We start from the raw sequence: 14,981 nt of genomic DNA, 5'->3' as shown, positions 1-14,981 counted from the left end.
TTAGTGGTAACTTGCTTAGTTTTATTTATTACATACTGTCGGCCGCGGTCATCGTTATTTTGTTGGTAACAAATTGCGCACCGACGTTTTTACCTGCTTGAATAAATTTATGTTCTGGGTGTGTGTTGTGGGGAGTACCTATAACTTTGTTTACCTTTTAAAAGTACATAGTTTCAAGCGCAATTTTTCTTTGAAATCTGTTACACTAATTCTTTCTGGTACAGTTGTGTTCTCATTATATAAATGATAAGCATTTACTATGCTTGGTCGAGTAAGTAGTTCAGTTGCCACCTTCCTGTACCATTTAATGCTAATAGAATGCGATGATAATTGGTCAAATATATTAGTGGAACTTTTTGCAATAATATAAGTCACAATAGCGTCCGGCTTCCTTTTGACCTCAACTGTACCTGGAACGTCAATAAAATTCAGTTTATGTTTGATGATAAGCATCAATACATCGCGCTTATCTTTCTATTTAAAAATATAAATGCCATTTCTCTGTCTTCCTACAATTTCCCCTTATTTAGTTTGCTTACCAGTACTTCTTTCGGAATACCTTTCTGATTTTTCCGTAGCGTTCCTATTAGGTGCGTTCGTCTGCTTTGTAACTTCTCAGATAACTCTACGCTGGTGTACCAGTTGTCACTGTATTATGTCATTCCTTTATCGATATATTCGTCCACACGTTCAAATAATACTTTAGTTGCCAGAGACATGCCATCAATTTTGTCCGCAGCACAATAAATTTTGCAGTGATACGTATATCCCCCAATGAGGCATCGCTTAAAGAGTTTGATTTAAAATTTATGTTTCTTTCCTTTAACATATTGGCGACATTTTAAACACCCGCGAAAAGGTACCATAGTTTTATCTATGCAAATATTTTTGTCTGGTACTACAACCTTTTTAAATTTGGAATTTATCACAGTTACCAGGGACTAAACTTTATCCAGTCTGTCTTCTGCTTGACATAAATCATTATTTGCGAGGTGCCACATACTAATCAAAATTTCAAATCTATTTCGTGACACATATCCTGCAGCTTTTGACCAGTATAAATTCGAATTTCTTCAATAATCAGCCAGTTTAAGTTTATGCTCTAGACACATTCAAATCAGTACCCCCAAAAAGCAGTACATTTCAGTCACTTTTGTGTCTCTCTATTTATGCAGTCTTGAAGATGGACCGATGATTTCTTCAACTATGTTATTCACAATCACCTGATTTGCATATATGTTGGTTTGTTCTACAATAATACTGATTATTTCTTCATATACGAAAAGTAGTCATATAGTCTTCATATAGGTAAATTTATTTGTCATGTTTAGGACTTCTTCTGTTAACACTATATTTTTTCAAAATTAAAATTTTTGATATCGCCAAATTCTAATCCCCAATCAGCCCCATTATTTTCTTCTTTGCCAGAAGAAACTTCGCTATCTGGCTCATCGCTATCTGAAACAAAAAAAACACAATGTAATAGCATGTCAATATAATATATAAATTTGTATTCAAATAAAGTCGTAAATCGTGTAATTCGCACATAAACATACTGCCCTTGTAATTTTCTAAACTTTCTCGCAGCTCGTTGTAGTATAATAAAATAATAAAAACATTATATATGTATTTATAACATAAATAACTATTATTTCATTAGCAAATATGTATAAGTACAAAAACTATCAGATACGTCCCTATATTGATATATTAATCTTTATTTAAACTTACCCTTAGTCGTTATCCGAGGTCTTTTAGTTGGTATGTCACTGCTGTTCAGTGAACTATCTGTTTCATAGTCAGCATGTTCTTCAGACTGATTCTCAAATGGATCAACATTATCATTACTCATATGTGATATTTCATCCCATAATGCCTGAAGCTGGGCCTGTTCTCTATCAAATGATGACATTTTATACACTTATACAAGATACAATACCTTTAGGAATAAATGAACTGCACGATGCAAAGTTTAGAGTTGAACTGACAAATACACGTTAATGTCACGCTACCGTTTTAGACAAGATACGACAAGTCTAGAGACCGTGTATTCATACGTATATACGCGGTGTTGAAAAAAATGTCTTTCCTGACCACCTATATATTTTTAGTATACAAGTCAAAATACAAAATCTTCTTCTTCTAGTTCCATGACCGTTATCGATCGTTGGATATCATGTTGGCTACCATATTCGCTATCGTGACTTTATTGACAGCAGCTCTAAATAACGATGTAGTTGATTTTCCATACCATTGCCTTAGATTTTTTAGCCATGATGTTCTTCTTCTACCAGGACCACGATTACCTTGGATCTTTCCCTGAATGATCAGATGTAAAAGATCATATTTTTCAGGGTGTCTCATAATGTGACCGCCGTATTCCAAAATACAAAATATATAATTAAATTATTAAAACAATGTATTAGTTCAGGAAATGAAGCTCGAAAAAAGTTAAAACCTCGCAATTTTTTCATCCTGCATGGATTGAGTTGAAATTTTAACAGAAGGTAGGTGATAGCCCAAGGATCAAAATCTATATCGAACTGAAGGGTTTAAGGGGTAAAAACTACCCCTTATTGTCAAAAATTATAAAATAACATATTAAACCTAAATATGGATAAGATTTGGTTTGAATTAGTTAAATAATGATTATTGTATACTTTTGAATAGAGTTCCATCATAGCTCAACCCTTAAAAAGCAACCCTCGTTAGAGATTAATGTAAAAAAATTACTAATTCTAAAAAAATGATTTCGCCTTGGATCGATTTGGATAAAAATTTGGATTGAAGCTCAACTCACCCTCTGCTTTATAGTTTATGTCATGCCGATGAACCCTGATTGTTCTTAGGGGTAAAAACTACCCCTAATTTTCAAAAATTGTAAAGTAACATTACAAATCTTAAGATGAGTGAAATTTGGTTTGGATTAGTTAAATAGTGATTTTTTTATACTTTAAAATACAATTTCATAAATTTTCAACCCTTAAAAATCAATTGTTATGAGTGCTATAGGCGAAAACAATTTTTTGCCAAAATTTTGCAACTTTTCAACTTTTGAAAATCACCCTTTACAACATTGCAGTTTTTATAAACTAATTTAATAGATATAAATTGAAAAAAGTAGAATTAAATACAAAAAAATTTATCAACATAAAAAGGCACCATATATTCTTATACATTTATATAAATAGTTGAAAATATTTACATTTATAGGTAAAACAATTATAATATTAATTTTATTCGTCATCAATTACATCTTCATCGTAATCTATGTCATCCTCATCTTCTTCAATTATTGGTGGACTATTATTGCACCCTTCACCTGAGCACCCAGAATAAGTAGAGTTACAGTATAAACCAACTTTTCTGCACCCACTGCATTGGCAAAAAATAATTTTCAAAGGTTCATCGGGTGCAGGTTGTTTGTTCATGCGTACGGGTAATAACAAACCATCTTTGGAATACCATCCCCAATCTGTTGCTCTGATATTTTCATTGCCAAGCCACTGTTGAATTTGGTAATAGCATCTTTTTGAATGCTCATCTAAGGCATCAACAGTGGGCAGAAGGGATGATAGCTTAACCGCACAGTTTTTCGTTGTAGCTTTGATGAAATGTTCGTACCGCATCTGCTCGAGAAAAGCAGATGTTTTATTCTGTTGTATGGGATTTCAAAAAAAGAACGCTTAAAATTTCGAATGTATAACGCCCCACTACCTAATATACCGGTTTTGTAGGTTATTATGCTCCGAAATGTACTGTACTATACTAATGGAATTTTCCGGAAAAAAATTAATTGGTTTTTTTAACGTATTTCCTTCACTTTTAACGATAGAGTGTTTCTTCAAAAACGATTTTGTAGAGGATTTTAAGAGCTACAAGAATCTGTGATTTAAATCTTTTTGGAACCTTTGGTTTTTAAATGGGGTGAGTTTAAAGGGCTCGAAAAAGATGGTGCTTGATCGTAAATCGATGCTTTAAACGGCTATATCTCGCCAAATATTCATTGTACAACAAATCTAAATAAAGGAAGATTTTAGTCATTAAAAAAGCTACAATTTAGTACATTTTTATTTTTTTCATATATTTAGTATTTTCGGGGATATTTAAAAAAAGAAGGGTAAAAAATATGAAATTGTAAATCGTTTCTCGCTTTAAGCTGTACTTTTTCTAAAACTAAGCATTTTAAATAAGTCAAACTTCTTGAACGTATTAACAATACATGTACAAAGAGAATTGCAGAAGGGTGAAGATCGATTTTAATTATGTGGGTAGTTAGGGGGTTGTTTTCAGAGATTTTTTCGTAAAAAAATGTATCATAACGTAAAAAAACCTATCATAAAAAAAATCTTTTTTTTATGATAGGTCTATTTATGCTCTTTAAAAAAGGTTCTATGAGTTTTCTTCCAAAAATGCATCATTTTCCCGATATTTGACTTTAAATCTTTTAAATTTGGCATTTGAAGAAAACCGCTGAACATTGATAGGCCGTATTTCGGTTCCTATTATATCGCAGAAACATTTTAAAACATGAATTGTATTTGTCTTTTTAAAAGCTACAAATTTGTTTTCTACAATTTTTTTGATAAAATGCATCATTTTCGAGTTATTCGCGAAAAATCGATTAAAAACGTCGATTTTTTCGTCTAAAAGTTGTTACTTTCAATCGCGAATAACTTAAAAAATATCAGTTTTACAAAGAAAGTGTATACAACATTTTTTGTTTAGAATCGCATTTTTAATCGAAACCTGTAGTTAAAACGTAAAAAAAATTTTTCACCCCCGAGATGGGGTGGCAACCATCCCCAAAGCTTTGGCGCACTTTGGTTCGATATAGATTTTGATCCTTAGGCTATTACCTACCTTCTGTTAAAATTTCAAGTCAATCCACGCAGGACTAAAAAATTGCGAGGTGAAATGCTTCATTTCCTCAACTATATCTAAGATATATGTTAATAAACAATAATTTTAAATACATTTCCATAAAACAATTACTGTGGCGCGCAGGAGCCTTCTGGTGAATATGGTGTGGCAGTCAAAGTGTTTAAAAGCACAAAGAAATGCAAAAAAGCGATAGATAATAATTAGAGAACAATTTGACAAAAGAAATGAATGCCAATGAGTTTTAACCTAAAACTCATAAAGGAACTTAACATTAAATAAAATTAATAATCATTAGATTGACATTTCTCTTAAAGACATCAAAGAAATACGTCAGAAAACATATCAAAGAATTATCAACAAAAATTACAAAAATTTACATATTTGCCCATAATCATAAGCATAAGCAAAAGGTTGCATTTTAAATAAGATACTTTAAAAAAATTATATCCTTTCCAAAATGATATTATTTAAATAAAATTAAATACAATACACAATTTATATGTGACCACATTGTCATCAATAATCTTAACCAAACATATTAAACATATAACTAAACATATTGCAGCTCTTAAAATATGAGAAAAATTATTTAAACAGAAATTAAGTTAATATGCTCTTAAACTGTCTCAAAAATTAATAAAAGAAAATAAAAAATATGAGCTATAATTTCGTAGAAACATAAAGTTCTTCGTTCTGCGTAAAATATGATAATATATAAAAGAATGACGAATAACATTATTTTAATAGCAGAAAAATACATTATTTTCAATTACATATATTGATATATAACATAAAATACTTAATTACTTAAGTTATATAGATAGGTGTGTAATTAAACGAAAAAAAATAAATAGTCAATATTAAAACTTAACACCTACACACAGTTGAATGACATTCTTAAGGAACATCTGATACAGGTGAAAAACAGGTGCTTTTGGTAGTATTTAAGAGAACTGAGGGCCAATACTCTCAAAGATTTCTTCATACCTAGTTGGCAAATATCCAGCTCGTGATAATAAAGGACGGACCCTGACAGCTAAGCGTCAGTAATAAATGGAGCCTCGAGTAAAAATGAATTGCTAGTGGAACTCACATAATATGTGAGTTTCTCAATAATAACTAAACTACATATTTGTAGTATTTGTTCCCATGAGAAAATACTAACACTGTGCCTTCATTAAAAACCAAAACTAACAACATTTTAAAAAGGGGAACACAAGTACACATGATGTATTTGAAGCGATAAAAATATTAATCTCTAGACAGAGTTAACCTCCGACCGAGAAAACGTAAATTTTCGGTTCAGAGGCTCCGTCCTAAGACCCCAGAAGACTGTAAAATATTTGGGAATCATATTAGAAGACAGGGGTTCAAAGGAGTAGTGATGCGCAATATAAGGTGTTGCTTCCTGATAACACCTCTAGCCACTCCTACTCAATCCCTATCCTCACCTCCAAGAAGTGTGACTTAATCACACGGGTGGACCCTGGCAAACCTGAGCAACCCTACCGGAGATTCGGTAACCAACCCCAGTGGAAAGTAGGGTCAGGGCCGACGAGGAAGGGAGAAATGGTCCTCCGAAAAGGGGGTTAGGCATAGGGCTAACAACCCTATCCTAGAAAACACAGATGTTACGAATGTTCAAGGAATGAAAACCGGACTGATCAAACGACGACGACTGCGCGAGAAAAAGGTACACGATTTAAGAATCGCGACATGGAACATCCGATCCCTATACAGATCGGGAGCCCTCCAAAATCTGCTCGGTGAACTGAATAGATATGATATAGATATAACAGCTCTGCAGGAAATGAGATGGACCGGGAGTGGCACCATTGACAAAAGACACCACATTATATTCTATAGTTGCGACGCTAAAGACCACGCACTAGGTACTGGCTTCATTGTAAATAAAAAGGTTAAACACCTCGTACGAGACTTTCGTGCTATGAACCCTAGAATGTGCATCCTTAGACTAAGGGGAACATTCTCTAATTACAGCATCTTAAATGTGCATGCCCCTACAGAGGAAAAGGAAGACGATGTCAAAGAAAAATTCTATGAAGAACTAGAAGCTGCGTACCATTCATGCCCAAAGAATGACATTAAAATTATTTATGGTGATCTCAACACAAAAATAGGAAAAGAACTACAATACCTACCAACTATAGGTAAGCACAGCCTTCATGAGGTATCCAATGACAATGGCATCAGACTAATAAATCTAGCAACTTCTCTTAACATGGTCATTGCCAGCACATGCTTCCAGCGAAAAAATATTTATAAGGGAACGTGGAGATCTCCAGATGGGGTTACAGTAAACATGATCGATCATGTTATTATTGACTCAAGACATCACTCAAACGTAATAAACGTATGCAGCAGAAGAGGGGCAAATGCAGACTCGGATCACTATCTAGTGGAAAGTAGAATAAGAGCCAGAATCTCAAACATTAAAAAAGAAAAGGGATCCAAAATTGAAAAATAGCAAAACAGCAAAAAGGCAAAATACAAAGAATATATAAAAGTGAGGCTAGAAAACAGACAAAAGCACGAGGAAATAAACAGAGAATGGGAAGCGTGTAAAACCATCATACAAGACGCGGCCAAAGGGATCCTAGGTCTACAAAAAAAAGCCCATATCAACTGAAGGACAGTGGTTCGATGAAGAGTGTCGCAACATAACAGAGAGGAAAAATAATGCATATCAACGACTACAACAATGACATAGAACACGAAAGGCAGAGGAGGAATATAGAATGCTAAGGAGGGAAGAGAAGAAAATACATCGCATCGTTTGGGTGGAGATTGGCGTGGGAGTTAGCGTGTTGAATGGCGCGAGGATCGCTGCGGGATTGGCCCAAATATTTTTGACAGTAGGAATTTGATTGACGTGTGAAGCGGGCGATATTTTCTTTATGAGAGGTCTCCAAGTCGAAGGTAACCGTACGCTGGCATCTCTCTTATAGAGAAAATTTTTCCCTTTTTAAATTTATGTGGCTTCTCGGATAATTCTTGGTTTATAGAAGCGGAGGGGGCTATGGTTCTGGAGTTTTCAAAATCTATTTTGTGACCTGTATGAAGATGGTGTTGATAAATCCTATTTCACTGCACAAGGAATTTCATAAACTCCGTGTTGTTTATTTGGAATGTTGTCTTTGATAAATCGGACAAGAGATAAAAGTTTTTGTTGGGGGGTAAATATTGTCTTTATTCCTCTTGATTTTAGAATTCTTCCGATTTTGTCAGTGACACCTTTGATGTAAGGAAGAAAAGCTTTCGTATGATAAGGATCTGAGTTGAAATTGAGTGGGAGATTGACGTCTGTGGATGCTTCTATTGAGTGATTATCGCAGTATGTTTTGAATGAGGGCTTGTTTTAAACTAGAGAGCTCAGCGGGTCTACTTGCATCATCGCTGAGGCGTATTAATCTGGAGACGAGCATATTAATGACTGAATTAATTTGTGAAGGGAAATCTGAATCACTTTTTCAATCAGCGCTATGCTTGCCCTTCTTAAAATGTTTTATTGTTGTTTTCGTCGAAAATAAGCTTCACACAATCGATATAAAGTTTTCATTATGAAAACGTTCTAAAAACGTGAGGTTGCATAACAAATGCTTCGACAGGTTATCGTGTCTTCCAATAGCTCGTAGAATTTCCTTCTCGTAGAGGTTAATTATGTTACACTATGTCCAAAAGTATAGTACATAAATAAAAACGAAAATAATAAATTTAGGATCATAAAATATCCTAGAGGTAGTGATTGACGAAATTAGGAAAGGCATATAAGAAATGACGCTAAATATAGCCCTTGAAGAAGGTCAAATATTACCAAAAATGGTAAAGTATGTAAAAGAATATTGAATAAAAGATGGGATTCTGACCTGATCGTACTACCAGCAACTGGTTTCACAAACAGCTCTGAAATATTAATAGTAAAAACCGATAATTAACAAGTTAAAATTATTACTAAAGTGATTATAGTGATTGTTTAAGTGCAGAAAATCATACGTGAGTAAAGAAAACTTTGATTTTGTTTGATTGCATGATAATAAACTGAATAAATTATTGTCCTAACTAACCTAACAATTTGGTTAGAATAAAAAGAGCAATTATCAAAATCTGGTTGCGCGTCAACTTTTAAATAAAACAGATTCGTACTCAGCCGAATTGATGAAACCGAAAAATCGAAAACGACCAAAATGAATAGTAATAACGGCAATGTTATTATTGAGATTGAGAACTCACCAAACACTAAAAAATACTCCACAGCATTGATTCACTCACCAACAACTTTTCCTAGCAAAGATCAGGCAATTATCTTTTCTGCAATAGAGGGCCTCAAATTACAAGATTATTTATGAGAACTCGGACCACTTGTAGATCCAAAAAACATAATTTTTTCATCCAGAATTTCAAACAACCGTGTTTGTGTATACTTATCAGGTAAATCAGCTGTAAACAAATTTTTAAAAGAACATAATTCTATTAAGATTAATAACACAGTAATGCCAGTAATAAAGATAGTTACCCCGTCACAAAGACCTGTTCTATCCAACGTAAGTCCCACGATTCCACATAATTTATTGGAAACCGAGTTAAAAACTATTGGATTACAGCCAATGTCACTCCTTACATTTTTACGAATTGGAGCAACCGATCCAGCGTATAGTCACATACTTACTTTTCGAAGGCAGGTATACATATCTCCTCCAGAAGATAGTTTCCAAATTTCCGATAAATTAGAATCATGATGACTTAAAATATCGCATATTTCTTACAACAGATTCATTATGCTATAAGTGCAAGCAACCAGGTCATTTTGCATCTCAATGTGCCGGCCTTCAACTCCAAACTTCAACTTCTTCATATACTAGATCACAACAACAAAGTTCCTCTCTAAATTATTCCTTAGACAGCAATAATTTAAATGAGTCTATATCAAATACTACTAACCCTGATATAATATGTGAACAAACACCAATTACTCCCACATTTAATGAGCCCAATCCCGACATACCCGCTTCTTTTAAAGTTCAAACAACTCCGATAACTAAACCTACGACCTCCAAACGAAATTTATCTGAAATTGCAACACCTAGCCCAGAAGATACACCAGATATTACTAATTCCTCAGAACCAAAATCTTACTTTCCAACACCTGTTCCAAAACTCCCAAAGAAAAAGTTGAAGTCGAAAGACAAACCCTCATTAGAATTTCGAGAATTACCCCAAAAGATAACCAATTTTATTGACAATCACAATCCCAAGTTCCCACTCGATAGTCAACAATTCACTAATCTGTTAGAGAACACTCACGTTAGTAATGTTAGTATATATTCCATCTCTTATAGAAATGATAAATGAAATACATACCCAGGCTGAAGATCGAAATCCCGACATACCCGCTTCTTTTAAAGTTCAAACAACTCCGATAACTAAACCTACGACCTCCAAACGAAATTTATCTGAAATTGCAACACCTAGCCCAGAAGATACACCAGATATTACTAATTCCTCAGAACCAAAATCTTACTTTCCAACACCTGTTCCAAAACTCCCAAAGAAAAAGTTGAAGTCGAAAGACAAACCCTCATTAGAATTTCGAGAATTACCCCAAAAGATAACCAATTTTATTGACAATCACAATCCCAAGTTCCCACTCGATAGTCAACAATTCACTAATCTGTTAGAGAACACTCACGTTAGTAATGTTAGTATATATTCCATCTCTTATAGAAATGATAAATGAAATACATACCCAGGCTGAAGATCGAAATATGAAAATTAAATGTACTAGACTAAGTAAAAAATTAACTAAACAACTGATCAAACATGTTGGTTCATCTGACTTAGACAGTGATATATCTCAAAACTAATTATTTAAATAAAAATATAATTCATGTATAATAATATTTTACAGTGGAATTTAAACAGTTTTCACACCCGCCTACCCTTATTTCAGGTACTTATTAGGAAATATTCACCTGATATTATATGTCTTCAAGAAACTAATTTTAATGGCAACAATGTGTATAACTTGAAGTCATATAATGTTTACTATCAAAATAGACAGACAAATCATGCTATTGGCGGTGTTGCGATATATGCTAAAACCGATTTACAAGTAAACAGAATCACAATTAATACAAACTTAGAAGCAATAGCAGTAACAGTAACAATAGGTACTAATCAAAAAATGAATATATGTAACATTTATATTCCCCCGAGCCAAAATATTCAAGGAAATGAACTTTCCGACTTAATTATGAAAATTCCATCACCAAAATTAATTCTTGGGGACTTTTGCAGCCATAATCTTCTATGGGGTTTCGAAAAAACAACTAAAAATGGAAATTTATTAGCAAACGTAATCAATAGCATGAATTTAACAATAATGAACGACGGAGCTAAAACTCGTTTCGACGCAGCTACTGGAAATTTTTCAGCTACTAACTTGTCTATTTCTGACCCATCGACGTTACTAAATCACACATGGCAAACCGTAGACGATTTATATGGAAGTGATCATTATCCAATAATACTAAGAAAAATTTCCAACCCCACAACAAAAATCAATCCTTTGCAAAAGTGGAAAATTAAGCAAGCCAACTGGAACATTTTTAAAACAAAAATTACTGAAGAAATATCGAATATCCCTATAATTAAAGAAGACATAAACTTAACTTTAAAATTGTTTAATAACTTAATTACTGAAGCCGCCACAATTGCAATGGGAAAAACAAAGTATATAACAAAAAACAAAGTTGTTCCCTGGTGGAATGAAGAGTGTAAATTGGCAATAAAACAAAGTAAAACAGCTTTAAATACTTTCAAAAGACATAAAACCAAAGAGAACTTAATAGGGCTAAATAAAAAAAGGGCATATGCAAAATTAATTACTACCAGAGTCTTGGAAAAAATACGTTCAAAGTATTAACAGGAATACAAACATGTCATCAGCATGAAAAAAAGTTAAGAAGATATCTGGCGTCAATACACAAAATGGAATAAAATACCTAGAACGAAATGGAAACCTAATTAATGAAAACAAAAAAATTGTAGAAGAATTAGCTGAAACATACAGACAAGAATCTACAAATAAAAATTACAGCACAAAAAATTAAATACTTTTTTACGATATTGGGAAGAAGAAGAAGCAACTCCAATAGAAATTATAGCCAATAACGATGATATAAATACCCCAATTAATAAAACAGAACTATTGGAAACAATCCAAATGTTAAAAGACACATCACCAGGTCCAGATGACATACCCGCAATATTCTTAAAACAGTTACCGATCGAAGCTTTAGACTTTCTATTGAAACTTTTTAATACAATCTGGTGTAAACAAAAATTTCCTGACTTAGGAAGACAAGCTATTGTCATCCCTATACTAAAACCTAACAAACCGGCTACAGCAGCAGAATCATATAGGCCAATATCACTTACATGTTCTACTTGCAAACTGCTAGAGAAAATAATAAATAATAGACTTATGTGGCATTTGGAACATCACGATTTACTTATACCGCAACAAGCTGGATTTCGTCCTTTAAGATCTACTATAGACAATGTTTTACATTTAGAAAGTCAAATTAATGAAGCCTTATGTAACAAACAGAAATGCACAGCTGTTTACTTTGACATCCACAAAGCATTTGACTTAGCATGACGACACAGAATATTAACAAAGCTGCAGACTTGGGGAATTCAAGGAAACATGTTGGCATTTTTGAATAACTTTCTAAATGAACGCAAATTTTCAGTATGTAGTAATGGAGAACTTTCTAGAACTTTCTACACTTTTTTAATAGCAATAAATGATGTTATAAAAAATCTCAAGAGACCTGCATAGGCTAGATTATGTGCTGATGATATGATAATGTTTATCAAAGGAAAAAATATTAACTTGATGGTCAAACTTTTACAAGAAGAACTAAATAAAATCGAAAGTGGATCTGATAGGAGTGGACTCTATTTTTCAGCTGAGAAGACACAATATATTATTTTTTCCAAAAAACCTATTCACACTAACATACCTGCCTTAAAATTCGGCAAAAAGTTTTTAAAACGAAGTACAGAGATAAAATATTTAGGAATAACATTCGACGAAACTTTAAGTTGGAAACCACATAATATTAAAAAATTGGCGATATCATGTGAAAATGGTATAAATCTTCTTAAATGTTTAGTCAACAAACAATGGGGTGCTGACGGAGATACATTATTACTGTTGTATAGAAGCCTAATCCGATCAAAATTTGACTACGGATGCATTGCATATTCTTCAGCGTCGAAGTCAAATTTAAAAATCTTAGACATTATACACAACAATGCATTACGCATAATCTCTGGAGATTATAGAACAAATCCTGTTGCAATCCTCGAGTGGGAATTTGGAGAGCCATCATTACATGAACGACGGAAATTACTTAGTCTATCTTACGCTTCAAAACAATCATCATTACAATCTGACAACCATTTCTTACCCAGTCATCGTTGTAATAATCGTTATACAGTGCGTCTCAAAAAGATTGGTTGTAAATTATACCACGATTTTTAGAGATAAAAATAAATCGACTTGATCTAACTATAACTATAACTAACTATATGCAAAGGTACATCGAGAAAAATATACGGGGTGTTAAATTTTCAAAATAAAACCGAATTTTTTAATATTGCTCCAAAACAGTTTAAAATTTTTTTATGAAAATTTATATTATATGTGAGCATGCCTTATCCAATGAAACTGAACTAGTGAAAAAAGTTTTCCCCCGATTTTTCTAGATTTTAGGGGGTCTCCAAACTTTCCCTCCCCCAACTTTTTTGTAATGTAATATTGCATTTAAAAAAGTGGCTGTATCTTCTAAGCTAATAATTTTACAAACAAATACCAAAAGAAAAAAAATTGTAAAATAGGTATATCATTATTATATTTACGTCCCATTTTTAATCCAATATCATACTACAAAAAAGTTGGGGGAGTGAAAGTTTGGAGACCCCTTGGACAGATATAAGGATCGAATCGTTTGTAATGCCTCTTTGTCCGCTTCTTCTCGATCGACGATGGTAAATCTAGTAAAATCTAGAAAAATCGGGAAAAAATTGTTCGGTACTTCGGTTTTATTGGCCAAGGCATGCTAACACATTTTAAACTGTTTTGGAGCAATAATAAAAAATTCGGTTTTATTTTATTACTTTAACACCCAGAAACTTTTTCTGTGTGCACTTTTGCATACAGGTAAGTTAGGCCAAAACGATTTATTTTTATCCCTAAAAATCGAGGTATAATTTATGACCAATTTTTTTGTGACACTGCATATAAGATTAGCAAATGTTGTAAATACGGGGAAATATACGTATGTGTGTATTAATACTTTAGTAAGCATTTCCTTTTACTGGAATATTTCACCAATATGTATAACCTTTTCTTTATTAGAATTTGCGATCAGATTTGTAGATCTTTAAGTTTATTAATATCACTTAATATTATAGTAATCGCTAGCTTTAAACAACCAACATCGCAGATTTTATGTATTCTTAAGTCCAAGTATTTCTACCTTCCAAATCGTGATCGGTGTCACTTCGGGATGATATAGTTTCCACAAATGAGAATCTGTGCTGAACCTTTTTAACTACTTCCTAAAAATTTATTTTAATGTATATAATAATTGATTTCTTACCTCTACTAACTGACTTTTATTCTGATAATCGAAAGAAAAAGCAAAGAAATATTTATGTCCAGTTTGTATATCCAACTCAAAGGCGGAGTTGATAGTTTTTAAAGTTGGAAATGGTGTTTTTACTTCCAGATCATTTTTGATTGCCATAATATCCTAAAAATAAAAAGTTATAAAGTTAGTTTGATCTTCAAAATAAATATTATAGCTATATGTTTGTGTTGATTTATTAAAGAATAAATTATTTTTAATTTCGAATAAATATTTCTATCCCTACTCTATCTATCTATTTCTTTCGGTCTATCAAAAACTTGTTATTGTTTTTAATTAATTTAGTTTTATTTTGGTCTTATGTCGGTCTTACAAGTATCGAAATGCAATTCTTGGTCATACTGAACAGCAAACACG

At 32.7% G+C, this 14,981-nt stretch overlaps 1 protein-coding gene across 2 annotated transcripts in view; it reads right to left on the bottom strand.

Annotated features, from left to right (window-relative positions):
• The window catches only part of Apoltp (Apolipoprotein lipid transfer particle), a 1,459,665-nt gene that overhangs the window by 948,165 nt on the left and 496,519 nt on the right, over positions 1-14,981 (bottom strand). For both annotated transcript variants that reach the window (XM_072546518.1, XM_072546519.1), the window contains exon 25: positions 14,577-14,729. In XM_072546518.1, coding sequence (XP_072402619.1) covers positions 14,577-14,729 — 153 coding nt within the window. The remainder of the gene's footprint in view (positions 1-14,576; positions 14,730-14,981) is intronic.

This window comes from Diabrotica undecimpunctata, chromosome 10, assembly GCF_040954645.1.
Source record: "Diabrotica undecimpunctata isolate CICGRU chromosome 10, icDiaUnde3, whole genome shotgun sequence".
NCBI classification, from domain to species: Eukaryota; Metazoa; Arthropoda; class Insecta; order Coleoptera; family Chrysomelidae; genus Diabrotica; species Diabrotica undecimpunctata.
Note: the sequence above shows the minus strand (reverse complement) of the source record. Positions and strands in the feature narration are given on the sequence as shown.